The sequence below is a fragment of the Microtus pennsylvanicus genome, chromosome X (assembly GCF_037038515.1).
Source record: "Microtus pennsylvanicus isolate mMicPen1 chromosome X, mMicPen1.hap1, whole genome shotgun sequence".
Taxonomy (NCBI): domain Eukaryota; kingdom Metazoa; phylum Chordata; class Mammalia; order Rodentia; family Cricetidae; genus Microtus; species Microtus pennsylvanicus.
This window is the reverse complement of record NC_134601.1, coordinates 102,139,865-102,167,334: the sequence shown is the minus strand read 5'-3', so window position 1 is coordinate 102,167,334 and position 27,470 is coordinate 102,139,865. Positions and strand designations below refer to the sequence as shown.

At 34.4% G+C, this 27,470-nt stretch overlaps 1 protein-coding gene across 9 annotated transcripts in view; it reads left to right on the top strand.

The window, feature by feature from the left end:
- Positions 1-27,470, top strand: part of Dmd (dystrophin) — a 2,313,977-nt gene that overhangs the window by 1,472,237 nt on the left and 814,270 nt on the right. For all 9 annotated transcript variants that reach the window (XM_075957213.1, XM_075957212.1, XM_075957218.1 and 6 more), the window contains 2 exons: positions 2,452-2,593; positions 11,480-11,629. In XM_075957213.1, coding sequence (XP_075813328.1) covers positions 2,452-2,593; positions 11,480-11,629 — 292 coding nt within the window. The remainder of the gene's footprint in view (positions 1-2,451; positions 2,594-11,479; positions 11,630-27,470) is intronic.

Sequence of the window (27,470 nt, the reverse complement as noted above, 5' to 3'; positions counted from 1 at the left end):
CATGCATACAAAGCAAAATGGATGCAGGACAGACAGAATCAAAACTGGAGAATATTTTAGTAATACTTCATTTAACTTATATTTTCCTCGTATAAACAAAAAGAGGCATGTGACAAAAATATGTCAGAGAAATGAAGTTGGTTTTCCAACCCTTTATATGGTGTCAACCTACCCAACACCATTTTGTCATACCCAGAATGATGATACTGAATATCCTCTAGTTGAATATGTCAGTAAATGAAACACTATAGTATAAAATTGGGGATAAATTATACCACATTTTACAATCCATAATTCAAAAATGGAAAGGTTCTTTAAAGACAGAAAGGCAAAGAAAACTGTAAAGAATGCTAAGCTCATTAATTTGTTGACTCACCATGTATTTAGTATGCCTCTGTTCTAGCCCAGACATTGTCAGAAAGCAAGCATAATAGTAGCAAATAACCACATAAAAAGCCTTAACCAAAGGGAGTACTATTTCATGTGTTTGAGATGGAGAGTACATCAAGGAAAATCAAATGATGGAATATGCTAATCTTAGCAACTAAATATAAAGCCCAAAACAAGGAGAAAAATTAGAAGCATTGAGTGGAGTACAATTTTTAGTAGGATTTTCATGGAAAACTGAGGTGAGGTGATGGACAGTTACATTTGAAATCGAAGAAAAGACTTTCAAGACAGAGAAAAGAGCAATTCCAGCTAGTATATTTGAAGAACACAGCAAAGAGACCAGTGATTATCAAGAAGAGTGAAAATGTTCAGAAACTGGACAAAAATCAAACCATAAACCAAATTTGCCCAAAGGGCCACTCAGTCTAGACTTGTTAAGAATTCAAATGAAAGTTCATGTCTAAAGTTTCTGTCTTGTAAACTAGGGAAAGTTACAAAATACTCCTCCGAGGGGGAGGGATATGGGAGGCGGTGGCGGGGAAGAGACAGAAATCTTTAATAAATAAATAAATAATAAAATAAATAAATAAAGTAAACAATGAAATACATGAAAATTTGAGAGTTAAGGAGAGTAAGAGTAAGTAGATTGTATAGATAAATATTATATAATAAGTAAAATATTATATAATAAGTAAAACTGGGCAAAAAATCCATATTTTAAAATTCCCAGCAAATACAACTGCGAAAAACAGACTACTAAAAAGCATTGATACTACTTCTCATGGCGTAGGAAATACTAGAGATAAGGTATATTATAAAATGAATTCTAACAATTTATTTCCTCCAAGGAGGTAAATTATCAATAAAGATTCATTATCTTGGTGAAATATATCAATTATTAAGTAAATGTTAAAAGTATAGAAATAACTCAAATTTCCATCGACACTTACTGAATATTAATGATTACTATACATCTAAGAGAATGAATAAACAAAAAACATATGTAGAATTATAAACATAAATTTTAGTTAAAAAATCAAGACACAATTGCCAACATATGATATCATTACCTTTAATAATGATTACATAGTAAAATGATAAAGGTGACAGATTACTGATACATTTGAAGTTGGTGATGAGAAGGAAGCAGAATGCCTTTTTAAACTATTTCTCCATATAGTGAGTCTAAGTTCCCCATTTTCAATGAGCTATAAGATTATATATGTACATTCTTATATGTATGTTATACTTCAATTAAAAGCTTCCATGAAATCTCCCAAAAGATGACAAAAGCAAACTAATCATTTTAAATATGAAGCATTCTGCTTGCCCATAACTTCCAATTCAATAACTGAAAAGGAATTTATGGGTAAGTAAAGATTATGCAACATGTGCATTTATATTATTAAAACATCCACTAGGATATCATAAATTATAAGCCATTTTGTTATTTTTTTCTCCCTTCAAAAAATACTGTGTTATAGTTTGGAAACATTTGCATATTGTTTTTATTTTATACCCTTGCTTTTACTTTTGTCATTTAATTTGTCATTAAATATTCTTCAGTGAGGCCTTTTATAAAACATAAAGCTATACAGTATGTATTTTCACTACTGCAATAGTTTTCCAGAAGAGAAAAATTTGCACACCTCCAGACAGGAGGAAATAATAGGCCTCAAGACATTCTGTTTGTAACAGGTAGGAATCTCATACACCCTGTCCACAAACGCTGCTAAATAGTATACAGTATTTTAGGACAGTCCCTCACAACCAAGAATTTTGTAAGGTTGAGTGATACCACAGCCTAGATCATGGAACCTTTCTCAAATGAAATAGCATAGGCTGATGGAATTTTAAAATATTTCTTGGCCAAGTTTTGCTGCATTTGAAATATTAAAATGACTTTGTTCAAAGCGAATGAAACTCTTAATGTTAATTCATATATTATGGATATCTCTTATATGGCTTGTTTCTTAAACACAGGTGCTATGATCCTGTTTGCTTCTCCTTGTTTGTTTTTTTAAGCCTTGAATAATAATAATTTTATTTTTCTCTCTACAGGATTGAAGAAAAAAAGAATGTCTTGTCAGAATTTCAAAGAGATTTAAATGAATTTGTTTTGTGGTTGGAAGAAGCAGATAACGTTGCTAACACTCCACTTGGAAATGAGCAGCAGCTAAAAGAAACACTTGAACAAGTGAAGGTAATTTTGTATTCTAAAATAAACGGCCTATTTGTATAAAGCACATAGAAATCGATTTTAATATGTTGACTCGTTCATCTGCTGTCCATTGTGTTATCTATATTTCTTTCCAATATGTTTTCTCCCAACCCTAATTTTTCTTTATTAAACGACTGTCAATCAACATATATGCATAAACACATATATACACGTGTGTGTGCCTTTAGAAGCATGTTTTCTTTATACATGAATAGTGCATGGCAGTTATTTTGAACATTAGCTAAAGGATTGTTTTAGGATCCTCCAACTTCAATGGTTTGAAGACTGAAGAGCAAAGTGTGAAATCAAAATATATGTAAATGGAAACAACTTTGCAATCTGTTATAGGCTACATTGCTGAAGATTGCTAGTCGCACTGAAGAAGAAAATGTCTTAGTGAAGAAATTCATTGTCAAACAAATAACGTTACTTCAGTCACTAGCTAAAGATTCTACATTAACCCAAAGTAGGATTTAGCTTTAGCTTATTTTGTGTGAATATCAAAATTGCCACACTGGTTTGTATTTCATACAGGTTAAACAGACACACAGTGTATTCGAGAGAATTTTTCATGTATTCATATTATGCTATCTGCTATAACTTCACCTGGCTCACTGGTGTGACCTAATTGTACAGATAATTTAAGTTTTCCAGTTTTAGTTTCATAAGAGGAAGACTTTAGTAACTATATTATTTTACTTCATAAAGGATAGAGGAATGAAAATGAATATTTTGTCAGTGTCAAATATGAAATTTACTTACAACTCCAATTTTCTTTTAAATTTCTCATTTATTTTACATACCGACCTCAGTTCCCCTCTCTCCCCCCTTCTGCTCCCACCTCCCCTCCCCCAATCCACACCCATCTACTCCTCCTAAAGGAAAGTCATCCCATGGGCAGTCAACAAAGCCTGACATATAGAGTTGAGGCAGGATCAACCCCCTCCTCCCAACCGCCCTCCCCGCACCAAGACTGATAAAGGCATTCCACCATATGGAATGGGGTCCAAAATGCCAGTTCATTCACAAGGAATAGATCCTGGTCCCACTGCCAGGGGCCACTCAGACAGATCAAGCCACACAGCTGTTGACCACATGCAGTCTCATGCAGGCTCCCGGGCTGTCAGTCTAGAGTCCTGAATTCCCATAACCACGGGTGAACTTTTTCTGTTGAGTTTCCCTGTCATGATCTTGACTCTGCTCCCTTGCTCATATAACCCTTCATCTGTCTCTTCGACTGCTTCGACTGGACTCCCAGAACTTGGCCTTGTGCGTGGCTGTGAATCTCTTCATCTGCCTTCATCAGTTACTGGATGAAGGTTCAGTTAGGAAAGTCACCATTTTAATTACTAGGGAAGGCCAGTTCAGGCACCCTCTTCACTATTGCTAGTAGTCTTAGCTGGGGTCATCCTTGTGGATTCTTGAGAAATTTCCTAGCACCAGGTTTCTCTCTAAGCCAATAATGGCTCTCTCTATCAAGATATCTTTCATCACTCTCCCACTCAGTTCCTCCCCTATCTCGGCCATCACCCATGACGTTGCCTCATGTTCTCATCCCCCATCCCTTCCCCTCTAGCTCTCCTGGCCCCAGTTTAACAGAGAGATCTCATCTATTTCCCCTTCCCAGGGCGTTCTATGTGTCCCTCTTATGTTCTCCTTGATACCTAGCTTCTCTGGAGCTGTGGATTGGAATCAGGCTACCCTTTGTTTTAGATCAAGTATCCACTTATGAGTGAGTACAAACCTTGTTTATATTTCTGGAACTGGGTTACCTTACTCAGGATAATACTTTGTAGTTTCATCCATTTGCCTGCAAGTTTCATGATGCCATTTTCTTTTACAGCTGAGTTTTACTCCATTGTGTAAATGTACCATATTTTCTTCATCCATTCTTCAGTTGAGGGGCATCCAGGTTGTTTACAAGTTCTGGCTATTGCAGATAATACCTCTTTGAACATAGTTGAGCAGGTACCCTTGTGGTATGATTGAGTATCCCTTGGGTGTATGCCCAAGAGTAGTATTGCTGGGTCTTCAGATAGATTGATTACCAATTTTCTAAGGAATCATCATACTGATTTCCACATCAGGTGTACAAGCTTGCACTCACACCAGCAGTGGAAAACTATTCCCACTACTATACATCCTCTCCAACAGAAGTTGTCCTTGTTTTGTTTTTTTATTTTTTTTGTTTTTATTTGTTTTTTTTTTTTTTTTGTCCTTGGTGTTTTTGAGCTTAGATATAATGACAGGTGTAAGATGTTATCTCAGAGTTGTTTTGATTTGCATTTCCCTGATGACTAGGGATGTTGGGCAACTCTTTAAATGTCTTTTGGTCATTTGAGATTCATCTGTTGAGAAGACTCTGTTTAGCTCTGTACCATATTTTTTAATTGGATTATTTTGTCTTTTGGTGTCTAATTTTATTAGTTCTTTATATATTTTGGAGATCAGCCCTCTGTCATGTGTAGGGTGGGTAAAGATCTTTCCCCATTCTATAGGCTGCTGTTTTGTTTTATTTACTGTGTCCTTTGCCTTACAGAAGCTTTTCAGTTTCAGGAGGACCCATTTATTGATTTTTCTTTTGTGTCTTTGCTACTAGTGTTATATTACAGTGGTCTCCTGTGTCAATGGGTTCAAAACTACTCCCTAACATCTCTTTTACCAGGTTCAGTGTAACTGGATTTATGATGAGGTCTTAATTCCATTTGGACTTGAGTTTTGTGCATGGGGATATATATATATGGGTGTACTTGCTATCTTCTACATACTGACATCCAATTATTCCAGCACCATTTGTTAACGATGCTTTTATTTTTTCATTGTACAGCTTTGGCTTCTTGTTCAAAAATTAGGTGTTCATATGTGTGTGGATTAATATCAGCTTCTTCAATTCGATTCCACTGTTCCATGTGTCTGTTTTTTTGCCAAAACCAAGCTTTTTTCATTACTCTGCACTGAAACAATCTGGCCCTAGACATTTTTGACTTTTGGAGACTTTTAGTTACTGCTTCTATTTCCTTGGGTTTTGTAGAAGTATTTAAATTATTTCTCTGTTCTTTTAATTTTGACATGTGATGTGTTCCAAAAATTGTCTATTTCTTTCAAATTTTTCAATTCTGTGGAGTACAGGTTTTTGATGTATGACTTCATGAGTTTCTGGATTTTTTTCAGTGTCTATTGTTATGCCTACTTTTCATTTTTGATCTTGTTAATTTGGATATTGTCTCTTTCTGTCTTTTGTTTGTTTTGGATAAGTGTTTGTCTATCTTGTTCATTTTCTTGAGGAACCAACTCTTCATCTCATTGATTCTTTGTATTGTTCTCTTTGTTTTTATTATATTGGTTACAGTCCTCAATTCGATTTTTTCCTGGTGTCTACTCCTCCTGGGTAAATTTTTGTTGTTGTTGTTTTAGAGATTTCAGCTGTGCTATTTAATTGATAGTGTGAGAATTGTCTAAATTCTTTATGTAGTCATTTAGTGCTATAAATTTTCCTCTTATCCCTACTTTCATAGTATCCCATGTTTGGGTATTTGTACATTCATTTTAATTGATTTTTAGGAAGTCTTTCATTTCTTCTTTTATTTTTTTAATTAAATTTATTTTTAAATGATATTTTCTCATTTTGCATACCTATCCCAGCTCCCTCTCATTCTTTTCCTGCCAATCTCCCCATATTCCTTCATATCCCAGACCCCCATCCACTGCTGAGAAAGGGTAAGATTTCTTACGTGGAGTCAACAAAGTCTGACACATCAATTTGTAGCAGGACCAAGCCACCAGCCCCATATCTAGGCTGAACAAGGTATACCTCCAAAAAGAATGGGCTCCATAACTCCAGTTCAAGCACTAGAGATAAGTCCTGGTCTCTCTATCAGTGGCCCCATAGACTACTGAAGCCTCACAACTGTCACCCACATTCAGCAGGTTTAGTCTGGCACTATGCGGGCTCCCTAGCTATCTGTGCAGTCTGTGAGCTCTCACTAGCACAGGTCAGATGTTTCTATGGGTATCACCATTATGTTTATGACTCCTTCGCTCATATTGTCACTCCTCCCTCTTTTGGAGTGGTCTCCAGAAGCTTGGTCCAGTGTTTAGCTATGGATATCTGCATCTCCTTCCATCAGTTGCTAGATGAAGGTCATATAATGACAATTAAGGTAGTTATCAATCTGATTACAGGGGAAGGCCAGTTCAGGCACCCTCTCCACTATTGCTTAGGTTCTGGGCTGGGTCATTCTTGTGGATTCCTGAGAATTTCCATAGTTCCAGGTTTCTTGCTAGCCCCAAACTAGCTCCCTCAAACAAGATATCTCTTTCCTTGCTCTCCCTTTCTGTCCTTCCACCATCTCAAACATCCCATTCCCTCATGTCTCCTCCCTCCGTTTTTATCCCCCCCTTTTTGGAAATCTTTAATTTCTTTATTCATTCATTCATTGACCCGGTGGTGATTCAGTTAAACATTATTCAGTTTCTATGAATTTGTAGGCTTCCTGTAATTTGTATTGTTATTGAGTTCTAACTTTAAACCATAGTAAGCTGATAAGATACAGGGGTTTATTCCAATTTTTTGTTGATATTTGCCTTATGAATGAGTATTTGGTCAATTTAGAGTAGGTTCCATGAGGTGCTATGAAGAAGATATATTCTTTTCTGTTTGAGTTGAATATTTTATAGATGTCTGTTAAACCCATTTGAGTCATAAAATCTCTTACTGCCCTTATGTCTCTGTTAATTTTCTGTCTGACATATCTGTACATTGGTGAAAGTGGGTTACTGAAGTCTACCACTATTAATATGTGTGGTTTGGTATGTGATTTAAGCTTTAGTATTATTTCTTTTACAAATGTGGGTTCCCTTTTATTTTGGGCATTAATGTTGAGAATTGAGACTTTATCTTGATACATTTTCCCTATGATGAATATTAAATGTCCTTAGCAGAAGGTCAGCTCCTGTTTTCATATCTATTCTGTTAGCCTGTGTCCTATTATAGGTAAATTGATTCCCTTAATTTTAAAGAATCTTAATAACCAGTGATTGTTAATTTCTGTTAATTTTTGGTAATAGGGTGTATGTGTCCCTACTTTGGGATTTGCCGGTCTTGGATTATTATTGTCTGTGCTTTTATGGGTGTAGCTAACATTTATGGATTGAAGGTTTCCTTTTATTTCTTCTACAAGGCTGGATTTGTAGATAAGTATTGTTTAAATCCTATTTTGTCATGGAATATTCTGTTTTTTCTGTCTACGATTATTGAAAGTTTTGCTGGGTGTAGTAGCCTTGGCTGGCATCCATGGTCTCTTAGTGTCTATATAATGTCTGTCCTGGACCTTCTGGCTTCCGGTATAATTCTGATGGGTCTGCTTTTATATGTTACTTGGTCTTTTTCCTTTGTAGCTATTTATTAGTAGAATAGATTACAATAATGCTTAATATTCTTTCCTTGTTCTGTATGTTCAGTGTTGAGATTATTTTGTGGTGAAAGGACTTTGTTAAGAGAGATTGCACACTCATTTCCTGGCTGCCAAACCCAAATAATCATGCAGAAATTGTATTAATTGCAACACTGTTTGGCTGATGGCTCACATATATTTCTAGCTAGCTCTTACAACTTAAGTTAACCCACTTCTACTATTTTATGTTTTACCATGAGGCTTGTGGTTTGTTAACTCTTGTTTCTTGGGTGGCTACATGGCATCTTCTGACTTAGCCTTCTTTCCCCTACGTTCGGTTTAGTTTTCCCACCGAGATATATTATGCTATGCCATAGGCCAAAGTAGCTTTTATTTATTAATCAATAGGATTAAAACATATTCATAGCATACAAAGGGGAATCCCACATCAAGACTTTTCTTTGGCCAATTCTGTTTATTGTTCTGTAAGCGTCTCATATTTTTGTGAGCATGTCCTTCTTTAGATTAGGGAAATTTTTTATGATTTTTGTTGAATATATTTTCTGTGTGTTTCAGCTGGTATTTTTCTTCTTCTATCACCATTATTCTTAGTCTTTTCATGGTGTCCTAGATTTCCTGGAAATTTTAGGTTACAACTTTGTTGGCTTTAAAGTTTTCTTTGACTGATGATTCTGTTTCCTCTATTGTATCTTTAATGCAAGAGAGTCTTTCTTGCCGGGCGATGGTGGCGCACGCCTTTAATCCCAGCACTCGGGAGGCAGAGGCAGGTGGATCTCTGTGAGTTCGAGTCCATCCTGGTCTACAGAGCTAGTTCCAGGACAGGCTCCAAAGCCACAGAGAAACCCTGTCTCAAAAAAACCAAAGAGAGAGAGAGAGAGAGAGAGAGAGAGAGAGAGAGAGAGAGAGAGAGAGAGAGAGTCTTTCTTGCATGTCTTGCATTATGTTGGTTATGCTTGCATCTGTAGTTCCTGTTTGTTTACCCAGATTTTCCATTTCCAAAATTCCCTCAATTTGAATCTTCTTAATTGTCTCTATTTCAATTTTCAAGTCTTGAGTTGTTTTCATCGTCTATTTGATTGGTATTTTTTTTTAGCTTTGTTGGTTTTCTTTAAGAGATTTATTGTTTCCTTTCTTTTTTGTGTGATTTCCTAAATGTCCTCTTTTAATTTTTGGGTTTTTTTTTTGAAACAGAGTTTCTCTGTGTAACAGGCATAGGTGCCTAGAACTACCTCTGTAATCCTTGCTGGCTCGAACTCTCAGAAATCTGCCTGTCTCTGCCTCACAAGCACTGAGATTAAAGGCGTATGCTACCTCTGCTTGTCTCCTAAATTTCTTTAAGGGAATTTTTCTTTTCTTCTTTAACATCTCTATCATCTTCATAAAGTTATTATAGGGTCATTTTCTTCCATTTCACCTATTTTGGCATGTTCATGTCTTTCTTTTGCAGAACCATTACATTCTAATGTTATCATTTTGTTCTTTATGTTGTTGGATGTGTTCTTGCCCTGGCATCAACCCATTTCTTCCCCTAACTGCTGTAGACTGCCACCTAGGGTCTGCTCTTTGTCTAGTTGGTGAAGGAGGTGTCTGTGTTTTCAGGTTCACGATGCTGCTAGTGGATGGTTGGGTTGTGATGCTGAGTGGAACTTGTAGAGAGGCAAATGGGAGGTGTGGAGAAGCCTGCCTGTGGGAGTCTTGCCTCCTGACCAGCTAGTGGGACTGCAGTGGATGGGGGAGAGAAACAAGGCATGCCCCAGAACCTAGGGCATAAAGATGGCGCTTTCCAGCTGGGAGTCTAGTCACTTACCTCTTTGTCCAATTGGTTCAGATGCTGCCTCTGCCTCTGGGTGCTGCTGATGCTGTGGTTGACAGTTAAGTTTGTGGGGTGGGAAGGGGCTTATAGATTACAGGGTCCAATGGGGTGGCAGGTGGAATAACCTGACCACAAGAGCCTTACCTGCCAACTGGCTAGTGGGGCTGTGATAGGCAGAGGAAGGGTATGGGGCATGACCCAGTGCCTAGATCATAGAGATGGGGCTGCTCAGCTATGAGACCAGTCACTCACTTCTTTACCCAGTCGGTGCAGGCAGTGTCTATCCATATGAAACTTTGTAACTGATTGTTCTTCCTATAATTGTAGATGGTTAGAAAACAAAATGGAAATAGAATTGTTTGCCAATGATTCAGTTAATTTAATTAAGAAAATTATAGCTCAACTTGACTATTTCTGTGAAACAAAAAATTAAAAATTACATCCTAAAATGACACAGAGTACAAATGAAAACTTTCATAATTCAATAAACAAATACTAAATACATACTACTTATCAGATATCATACTATGTATTTCATCACTGAAAATTTGTGAGCCCTTTTTAGACCAATGTACCCTTGGAAAAAAACAAATTTAGTATATTCTTGGAAAGTCATCTTTCCTTAATGTGTTAAGTGTCATATGTAGTATTATAACTGATAGTTCATTTTGTGGATATATTTGCCAGCATTTATTTATAAATAAATGTGTATTGATTTTTCTGTTCTTCTTGAACAACCAAGATAATATTGTCCAAAAGAAAATTCTATAAAGATAGATAAGGTCTTCAGTATCTGTTTCTCTAACCATTAGCTATATGTGCCTTCTGAAAAGTGGCATGTCTGAACAACTGAGGAAGTTTTACAAATAATTGAATCCCAATAGCTACTCTATTAGATGCTACAGTTCTAACTAAAATGTAGTTATGAATATTGTAATGCTTTTTTTTAGATCTTGAGGGAAGAGGAGTAACAATATGATGCTAAATGGAATATCATAAATTAAAATTTCAGGGTGAAATTTTCTTTTTGAATTAGTATTCTGTTACTTATTAGTCTTGTGTCCTTACAACTTATATTTAAACCTCATGTCTCAACTTTCTCCTATACAAAAATGACAATAATAACTGCTTCAGATAATAATTATTATTATTTGCCTTTCACGTTATTGTTATTTCTATATGTAGAGATGAACTGAGTTAATATATGTAAAGAGATTAGTACAGTGTCTGACACTGTAGATATGACAACTTGGTTTTCTACTCATGGGCATGCTGTTGTATTCTATGACATGCTAAAATACCATAGCGTACGATGGAATTAGTCACTTTGTTCTATTTGTGATGAAGCATACACTTTTGGAATGACTGTTATTATGTCCAGAGCTCTTCATCTCATCTAACATCATTTGCTTTAAAGCACTCAAATGAGTAAAATAAGGCAGTCATATGTAGGGAGGTTTATTCACTTTGATACAGATGTTTCAGTACATCATTTCTGTGCTCTGTGGAAGTATTTGGTATTTCAGGTGCCAGTGGACCTTCAGTCAAGTTGCTTGGCTTTGATAGACTAATCAATAAAGATGACATAGAGGTAGTTGCACTGTAATTCATTTTAAATGTTGTTGTATTTGTCTGCTCCAGTTACTGGCAGAAGAGTTGCCCTTGCGCCAAGGAATTCTAAAGCAATTAAATGAAACGGGAAGAGTAGTACTTGTAAGTGCTCCCATAAGACCAGAAGAGCAAGATAAACTTGAAAATAAGCTCAAGCAGACAAATCTCCAGTGGATCAAGGTTAGACATTAACCATCTTCTCTTTCGCATGTGTTAAGTATTGCCAGTGTTTGTACTTGCTTTGCTTCTTGCGTGTTTTCTTGGAAGGAAGCAGCAGTTTGGATTATTGGTTTGGTTTATAATCTGATTATCTGATTTAGCTCTGTAGCTTCCTAGAAACGGGAAGCAGCTTGTGATAGTGGTTGACTTTGCATTAGTGACTGAACGCCAACCATGCACTAATACTCTTTTAAAAATTATTCCAGAGGTAGAAACATTCATAAAGCAATTAACTTGAGTGACATGTTCAAGGTCAGGAAGTATAGTGATGAAGAATTATTGTTTAAGATGTAGAATATAGACATAATTGATAACCAATGAATGATAATATGTTAAAAAAGTTATTCTATTTCCAGTGACTTACTTGCAAGTCTTTGTCTTTGCACATAGGACACATTCTAAAATTGATGTAGAATATAAAATATTTTTCAATTTACTACATAATTAAAAACATAATTAAAAAACAACTTGCATATAAAAATTTATATTGTAATCTAAATTCCTTTGACCCAGTCTCACTTGTTTTTTTTTATTTCAATTTTCCTTTGATATGGAACCAGTCTCATTTATTTACTCAAATGAAATATTACTCTACTATACAACTGTTACAACTCTGTCATGAGTCAAATGAATGTTCATGTGTGAATCTGCTTCCATATTGTTTTTTTTATCAACCAGTACAACAGTAGCTCAATGACAGCTCTTATATTCTTTTTTGTTGTTTTTATATTGTTAATTGATATACAATTAACCTTGTCATAAAATTCATCTATTTAAAATATATAGTGCAATAGTTTTGCTTTATTATTTAAAATCTTTCATAAAATGTTTACAACACCAAATTTGAGAAGTAGGCATCTTATTATATAATTACTTGGCATTGATTACAATCATCATCATAATAATCATCCATTCCTAAAAATTTCCATCACTTCACATCAAAACTCTATAAATATTACACAATTGCTCACTTTAGCCCTGGTAATCATTGCTTCTAATATTTATCTTTGATTTACGTAGGTCAGATATTTTGTATAAGTAAAAATGTACACTGTGTATCTCCTTGTGCCTGAGAGGATCATCCATGCATTAGAAGTTTATTTTGTAATGGTAAAACAATATTTAATATATATTCACGTTAATAAAAACTTGGCACCGGGTTGTATAACCTTTAAGTTTGCTATTCTTATTCAGTAGTACTTTCATTTTTTGAGTTAATTTCACTCAACATAGTCCTGTCTTGTCAACTTTTATATGTAGCCTGCTTAAACATTGATTGGGATTCTGCTGAATTTGTAGATCAATTAATTATCTTTTCAATACTAAGTCGCCATATCTATAATTATACATGCTATACCTCTGCTTTTGTCTGTGTTTCCTTGAATGTTTATCAAGTTTTTAATGCTGTTTTGCCATTTTTATTCCAATGATCCAGAATATGATGTATTAGATTTAATGTAAAGTAGTTGATGTTTTGAATCTCTGATAAACAAAAATTATTGTAATTTTTCTCCTCTGGGTTAGTAGTCTAGAAAGATATAATTAATTTCTAAGTATCAAGCATGAATCTGGTGATATTTCTAAATTTGCCTATTAATCCTAATAGTAGAATACGTTTCAAGAATATGATTCTGTCATATTCAATTAGAAATCAAATAAGGCTAGTTGCTCCCTTTATAATCCTTTTAATTTTAAGTGGACTTTTCCTGACATAGCCTGTGTCAGTAAAAAAATCTTTTTCTGCATATTTATCATGAAATATGGTATGTGTTGTATAGTATGTTTGATCTCCTTAGTTTCTCCTCCTTCTAAGTCTATTCAGTACAAGAGTAAGAAAGGTAATGAACAATGGTCAATGGCACTCTTTTATACTTATAACTAATTATAGCTTTTTTCTTTCTTCCTTTTTTCTGGAAAAAGGTGAATTATTACCATTGATATTTTAAAATGTGCAATCACTTTGAGATCCCCTATTATTCATGATTCCTTTTATAAATGGCTGGATTCAATTTTTTTAATATTTTGCTGAGTTTTTGTGCATCTTTGTTCATGGCAGGGAATATTCCTTAACTTTTTTCCTACCATCCTCTAGTGCTGGTACCAATGCAAGCATAGATTTACAAAACAAATTGAGAGGTTCTCTTTGTTTCTTTGTTCAGGATGTAATTGTTAAACAGTCTTCTTATTTCTTTCTCATATATTTTAGAAAATTGATTGTTCAGCTATCTAGGTATCAAAGTTTTATAGTAAGATTTAAGAAATTGATTTACTTTTTTGCAATAGATAGAGACATAGTTGATTTTAAATTGCTCTGTAAGCATTTACACTTTTCATCTTCCAAGGAATTTGACTGTAATTTTGGTTTTTTTTCCCACACTTTGAACTATAAACACCCTGCATACAAAGGGCTATATTTTGGAACACTCATCAAATGCTACCAAGTTCAATTATTTTATTCAAGAATTCTACAAATTTTCTTTGTTTAGAATTGAGATTAGCTTTGCTTGTCAAGAAGTACTAATCTTTAGTATTTTCCTTTAGTAACAAATGGAACACCTTTGATCATATTCTACTGATAAAATAACTTAGAAAGCAATTTCCACTTAAAATCTCCCTCTCCTCAATTTTAACCCACTTCTTGGCGATATTGCTCACCTTTTAGCTTGCCAGGGTGCTTTCTCCCTTTACCTAATGTAGTTTTTCATTTTTTGATTTTTCGAGACAGGGTTTCTCTGTAGCTTTTTGGTTCCTGTCCTGGAACTAGCTCTTGTAGACCAGGCTGGCCTCGAACTCACAGAGATCCGCCTGCCTCTGCCTCCCGAGTGCTGGGATTAAAGGCGTGCGCCACCACCGCCCGGCGCAGTTTTTCTTTTATGTTATATATCCTTTATATGTTTTCTCCAGATAGGTCTTTAACCATCAAAGATGTTTTCAAGCTTCTTCATTTTTTACAACCATTCTACTATGGTTTTGCACGTATTTATTAACTTTTTTCTATTCACAGTATACAGGAAATTTTAATCTTTGAAATAGGGAAAAATATGATCCAAGAAGATCCTGGAGAACTGCAATTTTTGTGTAATACAAAATGGCTTCTTTCAAGAGTGCAAACTTACCTATTGTAAATTGTTTGTTATTCATTAGCACCCATCTAAATTAAGCGGCATAAGTAAGTTGTACTAGGGGCTGGAGAGATGGCTCAGTGATTAAGAGCATTGTCTACTCTTCCAGAGGTCCTGAGTTCAATTCCCAGCAACCACATGGTGGCTCCAAACCATCTGTAATGAGATCTGGGGAGGCAGAAAGTTGTATAAATAAATAAATAAACAAACAAACAAATAAATAAATCTTTTTTAAAAAGTAAGTTGTACTAAACAGAACTCTGTTATTTGAAAAAAATAATTGAATCTTAAAATTGTGCCGGGTTATTTATTTGATTCTAAGTTGATGATGCTGAAGTTCTTGTAACAGATCATTGCCATGACTGATAAAATATGTAGGAGCTCAAAGTACCACTTTGTAATATTGTAATAAAAATTGATATTTAAAACTCTATGATTCAAGCAAGAAGATATATTCAAAAATCATTTGAGATATCACATTTCCTCTCAGTTATGTGAATGATGAGATTGAAATATTTTTCAGAAGATTAGAAACTTAATAAAAAATTAAAAGTTATTTGTTTGATTGTGTCAAAATATCCATATTAAATCAGAGATATTTGCACTAAACATGATATATTGGCCATTTAAATTTTGTAATTTTATAATAATGCAACGAAAATCACTACTATAGGACAAGTCCAAGGAGGAGAAATATTTCAAAATTTTATATAATATCCAAATACATTTTGACATAACAAAAGAAGCAGAAAATTATAAAAATAGGAAATCCTGCATATAAAAACTTTTCAGCTTTGTGGATTGTAAAACTTAAGGTTTTACTACTTCTACAACAAAATAAAAACACAACTTTAGTATCAAAAAATGTAAACTAAAGATATGACACTATTTGATATAGATTTATACTGCTACAAACAGTATCTTTGCCTCTACTAAAGATTAAATTTTCAGTGCTATGCCTTTGACGAAAATTATAAATTTAACATACAAGTCTTTTCAGTAGGTTTTCAGTAATGAGAACAGCTAACGATTCATGGAGAAAAGAGGCACTTGCGAATCTTACGAAATATCCTATGAATGAAATCCCAAGTTTGGGACCATAGAAGTATTTACAAGGAACTCTTCCCTCTGTTTTCTGTTTCCTCCTGTGAAAAGGGTAGAGTAAATAGTGCATTAGAAACTTATAGATTATTTTTTCCAGATTGACAAATATGGCCATTACTTAGCACATTTTCCCCAGAAAGACCTAATGGAAAGTGGAAATTCCTGATATTTCATTATGCTGTGTAGCTAACTTCGCAATTATTTGCACAGCTTTATATTTCAATACGGAAAAAAAGCAGTGAGAGCCAGTGCATATGTTTCTATATTTGCATGTGCCTATTTCCTGGAATGCCCATCTAAAGCAAAAACATAAATGGAAAATGAACTACATAAGCATAATTTACTAAATTACTAAATTTTTAATCTCACATGTGAAAAATGTTGAGAACACTTGCATTAGCCTTCATTAGGTGAAATCACCTAACACAAAACCTGTTTAATGACAACCTGTTGACTATATCTTGAACTTTTGAGCGTTATACTGCAAGTGAAAACCAAAATGCTTGTGTGAGTATTATTTTACTAGATTATAGTAAAAAGAATTAAAAGTTGAGAACCAACTGCTATTAGTGTGATGAACTGATAGATGATTCAAAAAAACATGCAACTTTTAAATAATGCATGTATTAAAGAAAAATTTTAATAAATCCTAAAATTTATTTTATACTTCATTAAATAAAAATAAAGCACAACATAATTTGAAATATACAGCTCATATTTTGCTTGATCATTTGGTATACTTCATTAGTTATAGATGAAGAAAATCTTTAAATTCTCTTAGCTTCATTAGGCTATACTTGGGGAACAGTGTGTGTGTGTGTGTGTGTGTGTGTGTGTGTGTGTGTGTGTGTGTGTGTGTAAAAGAAAAGATAAAAAAAGAAAAAAATCTATTAGCTTGTTTTTTCTCTGGGTAATAAATATATATATTGATTTTATTGAGCTGTTCCTATTTCTCTGCCCCCCATTCCTCTCCCTTCCCCTTCAACCCTCTCTCATGGTCCCCAGGCTCCCAATGTACTCAGGAAATCTCATCGTTTTCTACTTCCCATGTAGATTAGATCCATGTGTGTCTCTCATAGGGTTCTCATTGTTGTCTAAGTTCTCTGGGATTGTGATCTGTAGGCTAGTTTTCTTTGTTTTATGTTTAAAAACACTTATGAGTGAGTACATATGATAATTGTCTTTCTGGGTCTGGGTTACCTCATTCAATAGGCTGATCTCTAGATCCATCCGTTTGCCTGCCAATTTCAATATGTCATTATTTTTTCTGCTGTGTAGCACTCCATTGTGTAAATGTACCACATTTTCCTTATCCATTCTCTAGTTGAGGGACATTTAAGTTGTTTTCAGGTTCTGGCCGTGACAAACAATACTGCTATGAACATAGTTGAGCACATGTCCTTGTGGTACAGTTGAGCATATTTTGGGTATATACTGAAAACCTTCTTGAGAAAGGTTGTTTCCTAATTTTTTTCGGAGAAATATTCATACTGATATCCAAAGGGGCTGTACCAGCTTGCACTGCCACCATTAATGCAGGAGTGTTGCCTTTATCCCACAGCCTCTCCAGCATAAGTTGTCATCAGTGTTTTTTGATCTTGGCCATTCTTACAGGTATATGATGGAATCTCAGAGTTGTTTTGATTTGCATTTCTCTCATGTCTAAGGATGTTGAGCATTTCCTTAAGTGTCTTTCAGCCATTTTAGAATCCTCTGTTGAGAGTTCTCTGTTTTAGTCTGTATTACATTTTTTATTGGATTATTTGTATTTTGATGATCAATTTCTTGAGATCTTTGTATATTTTGGAGATGAGACGTCTGTCTGACGTGGGTTTTGTGAAGATCTTTTCCCTTTCTGTAGGCTGTTGTTTTGTCTTGTTGACCGTGTCCTTTGCTTTACAGAAGCTTTTCAGTTTCAGGAGATCCCATATATTAATTGTTTCTTTCATTGAATGTAAGAAAGAGAATTACAGACCAATCTCTCTCATCAACATTGATGCAAGAATACTAAATAAAATACTGGCAAATCAAGTCCAAGAACACATCAGAAACATCATCCACCATGATCAAGTCGGCTTCATCCCAGAGATGCAGGGATGGATTCAACATATGAAAATCTATCAACGAAATCCGCCATATAAACAAACTGATAAATAAAAACCACATGATCATCTCCCATTAAATGCTGAAAAAGCATTTGACAAAATATAACATCCCTTCATGATAAAGGGTAATTTATCTTTTATGGTATAAAGGTAAGCATTGTTTCAAGGCAAATATAGACATTAGTTTAAATTATTAACACAGTCAAATAAGCATCAATTAGTAGTACACTCATTTTGTTTAATATACAAATTCACTTTTGATTTCTTTAACAAAATATCCTATTATTTTACACCATATTATAATTCTTTATTATGTTTAAATCACATTCTATCTTAATTTTCTTTAGATAAAAAAGTAAAACTATGGAAATTTGTAGGTTTCAGATGAGTCAGATAAAGAAGCTTCAAGAAGCTGTCACACATCTTCCTGATTCATATACCAGCTTCTGGAAAAATATGAAATAATATTAACTTTTATGAAATGCAGTCATATTTATTATAAATAGGAACATATAAAATAATGCATGTAAAACTGCCTAAATAAAAATACTCACGACAAAATAAAGTGATATAGTATGACTGAATCATTTTAGAGACACACTTAAGACATTGTCCTGAAAAATGAAATTCAGTTGAATAAATCTTCCTAGAAAATCTGATTTACTTTACCCAGAAAATAAAATAGGCTTAAAATCATGTGTCCTCAAGCTTAGCCTGAAAGCACTTTTGTAATAAAGCTGAAATTACTTTCCAATAAAAATCATAAAATAAAAACCATGAAAGTAAATACATAGTTAAATTCTTAAACCAAAACATTTTCTAAAGTACACTAGTAACTGTATCTAAAATTCCAGAAAATATTAACCTCTAATCATATTATTTCTAAACATCCATCAAAGGAGGATCCATTTTAGCAATGTTCTTTTCTTTGTGTCAGTTTAATAAATTGTTGATCCTTTTTCTTGTACATTTGCCATGTATGTCAGTCATTAGTAGTCATTACTACAAATGGAGAAAGTAAAATGTAGAAAAAGTTACATATATCCAAGACTTGGCTGTTTCACTTCTTACTAAAATATGTCTAATGTCTAGTTACTAAATAGATTGAAACTGAAAGTTGGAGAATAATGTGGTAATTTAATGTTTATAATATAGTTGTCCTTGATTTTAAATTCTATAAAAATATATGTGGTGTTGTGGTTTTATTGCTAGACTGTAATCTCAGTTTGCCTGAACATTCCCACATTTGCCTGTTCTCCCATTATAATTTTATAGTCCCTCTTTTCTTTCTCATAATTATCCACTTTTATTTCTAAAATATCTATAGGTCATCCTCTTTATGAGAACAAACATCAGGCTCTTAGAGATGGGTTCATTACAGTGCTCAGTAATTATAATTTTAATTATAATTACTCCTAATGCTCTAAAAACTAGCAGCATTATCTACCTTGTAGACATTTCAATGATGTTCACAAGATTGGCCCGTCCAAGAAACTGGATCGTTATTGTTGCAAATAGTCACTCTGTCAACAAAGTAAATTTATAAGTATATATCGCTTTCTATTTTTCAACCTATTGGGATTTTGGACAATAAGAATATGTATTAGATAATTTATGACGAAAAAGTGAACAAGGTTGATGAGAAAGTAATTTTCTTTTGTCATTAATGATTAATGATACATTATGTATTCTGGTGATTATCAGCTGCGTGGTCTCATACCTTTCCTAGACATGCCTCATTTATTCCACTGCTAAATTCAAATATCAATAGATCCAGTCAGCTTCTAGAAGGAACTTCAGTACAGTAGTGTATGTGCAATGAGGAACAAAGTGTCTGGCACAACTTAGTTGCACAAAACAGCTCATTTTAAATGTAGAGTAGTTAAAAATGTTAAAATTTAAAGACAAAACACATCATTCTTGGTGAATCAGCTTAATCAAATAGTAATAGCTATAAGTATTGAGGAAACATGAGTTAGCAATGAAAGGGCTGATGAGAGGCACATTCAAGGAACTAAAACAACAACACGGGCCTAATAGAAAGCACAGAGGGTTTTTTAGTCAAAGACTTCCCATTCCAATGATCTTGACTTTAAAAAGAAAATCTCTCTTTTTTAAATTAATTAATTTATTTATTAAAGAATTCTGCCTCCTCCCTGCCACCACCTCCCATCTCCCTCCCCCTCCCCCAATCAAGTCCCCCCTCCCTCATCAGCCCAAAGAGCAGTGAGGGTTCCCTGCCCTGTGGGAAGTCCAAGGACCAAAAAAAAAAACCAGAATGTTCATCTGGAACATGGAGATTATGCTAACAGGGCTTTGCCGTCCTAGTGTGGGAAGGCACATGGAGAATTCCTAGTGTGTAGAAGGCAGCTGATATACCCTAGCTGTGGAGCAACTTTACTGTTAATTGCCTGTGTTCTAGTCTTGACTGTGGGTCTCCTGAGAGCAGGCCTTGTGTGCCTTTTCCTCTGAAGCACTTCATGTGTTTGATACTACGCTGGGCGTGCATGAGGGTCCGTGATAAATATCTGCAGGAATAATTTTTTTTGAAGAAATCTCTCTCAAAAAAAAAAAGAAAGAAAATCTCACCAAGTAATATTACAGGTGAAAAAAGCTGGACAATGTTGAACTTTTCTTTTCAGGTTTTTAATAAGCCCAAACAGACAATATTGTATATTTCATCAACATTTTTCAATTTTTCAATGTGAACCTATGTTATTTGACTTTTTAACCTTGAATAGATGTGCATATGATTCATTGGTCTAGCTCTTCCTCAGGAATCCAGACCTTGTACTCTTTCTCTTCCCTACAGACTTGATGTTGACAGGATGATCTGTTGAAAGTTTCACTTGTGCCAGATATTGTTTATTAGGGAATATCAGCTGATATAATTTCTTCAAGAAAATGCTATTTTTTAAATTAGAAAGACATTTAGGACATAGTACACAATACTGATATTTTGCGATGATTCATTTACATGTGAAATTTTTCCTTTCATCACTATGTAATGGTGAGAATGTGTATCCAACATGAAAATGTATTCTTTAAGTTTGCTATGGCACACTCTTTATCTAAAAGGTAAGATATTTTCCAGTAAAAACAGATTTTATTATTCTTAGCAAACACCCTTTCCTGGTCACAATGAATTTATATGAGAAAAAGAGTATTATGATGATAAAAAGAAAATGAGGAGAAAAATTTCATAAATCTTGACCTTCAGTATAACATTTTTCAAGTCCTTTATTAGCAAAAATGTGTTTGCCCTATGGCAGTGATTTTGAGACAGTAGAAAAAAACATACAATAGAAAAGTATTTTGCCAACACACAATGATTTTTTTCCCTTTTGTTTCTTCAGGATATTTTTCTTACTAGATTATATGACATCACCTCTAAAGCTAGAAGGGCTTCCTTTCTTCTTAATAATTTAATAATAATCTTGAATTCAATGGAGGCTTTCATATACTCACTACTTAAACTGAACCTTAAAAAGGAAAGAAGATTAAAGACCATATTTAAAGATACAGATTGTAAATTCTAACCTAGTTTCTGTTATTATATCGCCTGGAAAGCTAATATGTAATGTGAAAATAAAATAACAGGGCTATGAAAGGTCAGAATCATACCAAAAACCAACATTTTAGTGAACTCTTTATACTTATACATCAAGATATGTGATTTTTATTTATGAACCAAAAAAAGAATTTAATAGTAAATCCTGACTACTATATGCATGCTAGCTGACCCCTAGTACTTCAAACTGGAGAAAAGGGACACTGACCAGAGGATGTATTCTGTTTTTGTTATAGACCACCTGCCAGGGCTTATAACAGATCTGTAATGGATTTCTTACCTTTTATTGTGTAGTAAATGGATTGATAGATTGTGCCTGTGGCCAATGAACCATGAAACCCCTGACTTGAAGGAAAGAGTTTATCACACTTTGATGTTATTTCTGTCTTGTGTCAGCTGAGAAGGATGAGCTAGATTATCTGTAAGTAAGTTGAATGCCAAAAGCAGCATTGGCCTCATTTATCCACCTTATATAATTCAGGGTAAGTCTTTTGCGTGGCTTATGAAGGGGCTAATCGGACCTGATGGAGAAATTTTGGTTGACTGCATTTTAGTATGTTTTCTGAGGTTAGAACTAATTATCAGACTTCAGATAGATTATTTCATTGTTTGTTGTTGGAGAAATTCAATCTCTTTTGCTGTACAAGTTAAAGTATTTGAGTGGGATGATGCCATTCCGATTTGTGAGCATTCTTAGTTAGCACTAGAAAGAGCTTAGTCCATCTTTGGCATGCTTGATCAAGTGTAGAAGAAAAGAGGTAGGCCAGAAAATGGGCCAGAAACCAAAGTCACTACAAGAGTATTTCAAGAAATTTTGTTTTGATACTTGCAATATGTAGGAAATCTATTAATGACTGTATATTCCATACAGATGAAAAATAAACTTCTTGTAAGACTTATATATCCTATTTCTGGCGTGAGAGCTACCAACATTTTGAATAAGAGAATATTGTTTGGACTTATTCAAATTTTATAAAAAAAATAAAATTTCTACAACTCAGTAAATGACTACCACAGAGATCATTTTTGCTATTTTTATCATTACAGGTCCTGTTTCAATATGGTAAATTATTTTAAATCACTTCCCTGTGATGTTTTTATTAACTATGTGTCTTCTTCATCCTAAAATTTTTAAGAGGCTGATGAGAAAGGGAAAAAGATTTCCGGTGTTAGATAGGTCCCCAATTTTTGGAAACTAAAAATAAACATCCCTAAAATAGATAAAATAATAGAAAACCACCTCCCAATTAAAATAGTTCACTGTGAGTGTATGACAACTATTTTAAATACTAAAATATCAAGAGAAGATACATACTTCCATTAATATCTCTAATCATTCATACTGTAACTCAAATGTAACACAATTAAACAGTGACCTCTAGTTTGTGTAAAGTAGCAAAGTTTCTTCTTCCCATTTATTCTGGAAGATTGTGACTTACCAGAGCCCATTTTCATAGAGGTGTCTAATATATTTGAGGCATATTTTGACCCCTACTTGTTCTCTTCATGAAGAAGGACGCTTAAAAGAAATCCCACACTAGCTCAGAATTGAGAAATAGATGGTTATTTATTTAGGGGTCGTTTCACAAATCAGAATCCTCTCCCTGAACAGAGATCAGAAACCAAATGCCAGAGCCAGAAAAGAGGCCAGACACATGCTCTACATCAGCATATATAGGATAAGAAGCCAAACCCCAGTGGGGAGGTAACCACTGGCTGAAAGATTTCCTACAGCACCTCCCCCTTTTGTTTAACGAGAGTTCTAAGCCTAATATAATATTATATACAATAAGAACAAATATTCAATAATTATTCTATCCTAACTAGTTTAAATCTTGTATAATAAATAACTTGGCCAAGTCATGAGAGGAAAGTAACTACAACTATCTAGTTTTCAACCCCATCAAAGATTTGAGAAGGGAAATAATATTACTTGAGTAAGTAGGAAGTGCAGTCAAGCAACTTCCAAAATGTGTAACAAATGACAGAGACAACTGGCTTCTTGGGCAATCACCCAAAGTCTCATTTGCAACGTTGAAGCAACCTAGAGTAATTGACAGACCATTTTCCAAGGAAGGGAAATTTTCAAAAACCGTCTTACCCTGTCCTGGCAACATTTGACAGCCCTGCTTTTCCATTTCCAGATACCATGTACCTTGTCAGTGGTGGAGGCATGGGCATTTCTTTGCCCAAAGGCCAGTTTTGCCATGAAAAAAACAACCTCCAAGTGGAGTGTTTTTGGTGCTCAACATTCTCTCAGGAATAGGTTTGTGGTGCCAGGACCAATCACGTCTCACTTCAACCAAACCCTAAGTTATTTAAATGTCATATTCTACATTTCTTTGAAGTGGTTGAAGATTACCTATCTATGCAGAATATATCACTATGTTTCTAAAGAACCTAATTAGTCTAACTATAAGTATGACAAATACAGATGACTATTGATCTATAATTCTTAATACCTATATAACTTAAAGACTAAGACTTAATATTAGAATATTATAAATAAACAAATGTGCAACAAGTGAGGACAATGACCTCAAAATGTAAACAATGTATAAGTATCGTAATCAGAGGTAGAAATGTACATTGCAATATGATAAATATATATCAATATATAAAAATATTTTAAGCAGAGGTAAAGCATGCATGTATATAATATTCAATATAATTTAACTTTGTATCAATATACAAGAATCTGTATCAATGCAATTGCCTATAAATAATAACTCACAAGAATTCTCTCTATTATTCACTATTGTTATTAGTGTGAGTAATCTCATATTAATCTATTATCTTTTTTGCCAAAGAGACCTCTGAGTCTACAAAATTTCCTCCCAACTCCCAACCCTATACCAATTATAATCAACCCTTAAGTGATGTCCCTAACCCTAAGACAAACCTTGTTAGGAGAGGGATGTCATCTTCTAGAATTACTTCCAACTGTCATGCGGGCAATGTACTTTCTACTGGATCTTGTGAAAGAAAAATGATGGTTAAGTTCCAAGATTACTGTCTGGTATAATTGCATATAGTCTCTGAGTATTTGGTAGGGTTTTTCTGAGCTTATGATTTGGAGGTCTGGCCAGAACACTGTAAAAATGTACACCATTTAGGCTAATCAAATTGGAACCATCTTGAGTAGCTGGTACCCAAAACAGGTCTTGTAGTAGTGCTATCAGCATCATGACGTCATATCAACCAGGTGGAGTTGTTGTTGTAGAGCCCCATCTTCTTCCTGAAAACTTCAATGATTACTGCAGGAAAATTCATTGTTCATTAAGAGTTCACAATCAGTCTCTCCTAATTTGTGCCTTTTGTGTCCTAATTTTCTGCAAACCTATTTTATAAACTAGATAATTTACAGAATCTCCGCTCTGTATTTTTTCAGGAGTATTTGTAATCCCCATTTTGGCAAAACTTTCTTTACTTCTTCAAGCATTTTTTCTAAAGTATCCATATTTGAATCAGATAGCAAAATGTCATCCATGTAATAGTATTATATAGACTCAGGAATTTGATTACATATTATTTCCAATGCTGACCTACAAAGTATTGGCACAGAGTAGGGCTATTGAGCATTCCATGTGGTAGGATAGTCCATTGATATCTCCTAGTAGGTTGAGAATTATTATAAGTAGGTACTGTGAAGGCAAATTTTTCTCTATCCTTTTCTTGTAAAGGTATAGTGAAGAAAAAAATGTTTCAAATCAAAGATTTTTTGGTAATAGAAAAGGCAGAGGAATTCCAGATAGTAGAGGAGCCGTAAGTTGAATTAGCTTATTTATAGTTCTTAGATCTGTCACCATTCTCCATTTACCAGATTTCTTTTCTACAACAAATACAGGAGAATTCCAAGGGCTGGTTGATTCTTCAATATGGTGAGCATCTAGTTGCTCTTGTACCAGCTGTTCTAAAGCCTGCAACTTATCTTCAGCTTGATGTTATTGCTTAACCAATGTAGGCTTCTCAGTTAACCATTTTAAAGGTAGTACCTCTAAAGGTGGTACCTCTAAAGGTTTGGTAGTTGCTTTATGTTTTTGTACAGCCTGAATGGCTGATGACCTTTGTGTATAGTACCTTGTAATATCCTTCTCAGAATTATGAGTTCCTGGGACTGCAGGAATGGTAATCTGGGTATTGCATTACTGCAGCAGGTCATGACACCATAACTTTACTGCAGTATTAACCATATATGGCCTCAGATTCCCCCTTTGACCTTCTGGCCCAAAACAGTCAACCCATGTGGTGCTTTGTTTAACTTGAGATATGGTTCCAATTCATAGTAATTGAACATCTCCCTCTTGAAGAGGCCAATTTAGATGCCAAGATTCTGAAGTAATAATACTCACATCCACACCTGTGTCTATCAAACCAACAGTTACAATACCATTTATACACACTCTTTGCTTTGATCTTTGATCATTTATAGAAAGTCTGCCAGAATATATTTCCTATTTCCTGTTGGAATTTTTGAGTTATCCTCCATGTTTATGCCATCATCTAGAACAGTATGGTCTTTTTCAGAAGGCTCTGGTTTTTTTTTTAATTTTCCTAGTGAGACATGTTCTCCACAGTTACTGGGAATGACTGGGCCACTTTTGGCTTGAGGGCCTGTAAGACTCCACTCAAGGAATTTCCCAATGGTATCACATTGTCTTGTCTGTATTTTGTTGATCTGTATTCATTTGTCCAATGTTGGCCCTTGCCACACTTTCTACATCATAGCTGAAGGCTGATTCCTTCTATTCTTGCAATTCCCAGAAGAGATATCATTCCTAGGAATTCCTTGTCTACAATCCCTTCTCAGATGTCCTAGTCTACCACAATTAAATCATTTGGCATTTTGACATCTTCTCATGCCTTTGGAAATTGCTTCTCCTACCCAAGATTCAGCATTATAGTCAAATGTCTAAATGTTCATTGTATCCAGGATTTATTCATCCATAGGTGCTGATATAACCTTTAAAGACCCAAGTATCTTTTTGCATTCTCAGTTGACATTTTCAAAAGCCAGAGATTCAATAAGTGCATATCTAGCATCTGGGTCTGTTACTCCTATTTGTGTAGCCTTAGTTAATCTATGTAAAAAAATCAGTAAAGGGTTCTTTCTGGCCCTGTTTAGCCCTGGTATATGATTCAGTTCTTTTTTATTGTTCTTGAATCCTGTCCCAAGCATTTAAGGCTGCTTTGTGGCATAGAGATAAGATTTGTTCATCATAAAGAGCTTGAACCCTTGGGTCAGCATAAGGGCCTTCACCAAGAATTTGATCTTGGGAAGTCTCAAGGCCTTTTTCTTTTCCCTGTTGTTCCAAAATTTTTGCCTCTTCTCTGAAGTAAATTCTAAACATTAATTGAGGCCCATCATCCAGGACTGCTAAAACTAACTGAATCCAGTCATGTGGTGTTGCTTTGATGCTAGAAGACCATGTCCTTATTATCTCCCTAACAAATGCAGAATGCAAATCATAAGTTACAACAACTTGCTTAATTTCTTTTAGATCATTCATTTCTATAAGTATCCATCTACCTTCTTTGGATCGCTTAGGGCCTTTAGAACTTGATGCTTTGTCAGAGTAGATTACAGGGTAGGATGGTAAAACCTTGGGTAAATCATCTCTGACAGATACTGGCAATGTTCAATCCTGTCCTTGTGCTTTCTTTCCCTGTACTTCAGCTCCAATAATTTCCTCAATTATTTCTAATCATTTTACTATTGTTCTTTGTAAAGCCTGAATCTCCTGGCCTATATATATATATATATATATATATATATATATATATATATATATATATATATATATATTTCTATTGATTTCATTGAGGCACAGAGCCTCTGGTTCTCATTCTGCACATGTGATTCCAGGGTCAAAAGTTTCTCCTTTGTAGATAACATTTCA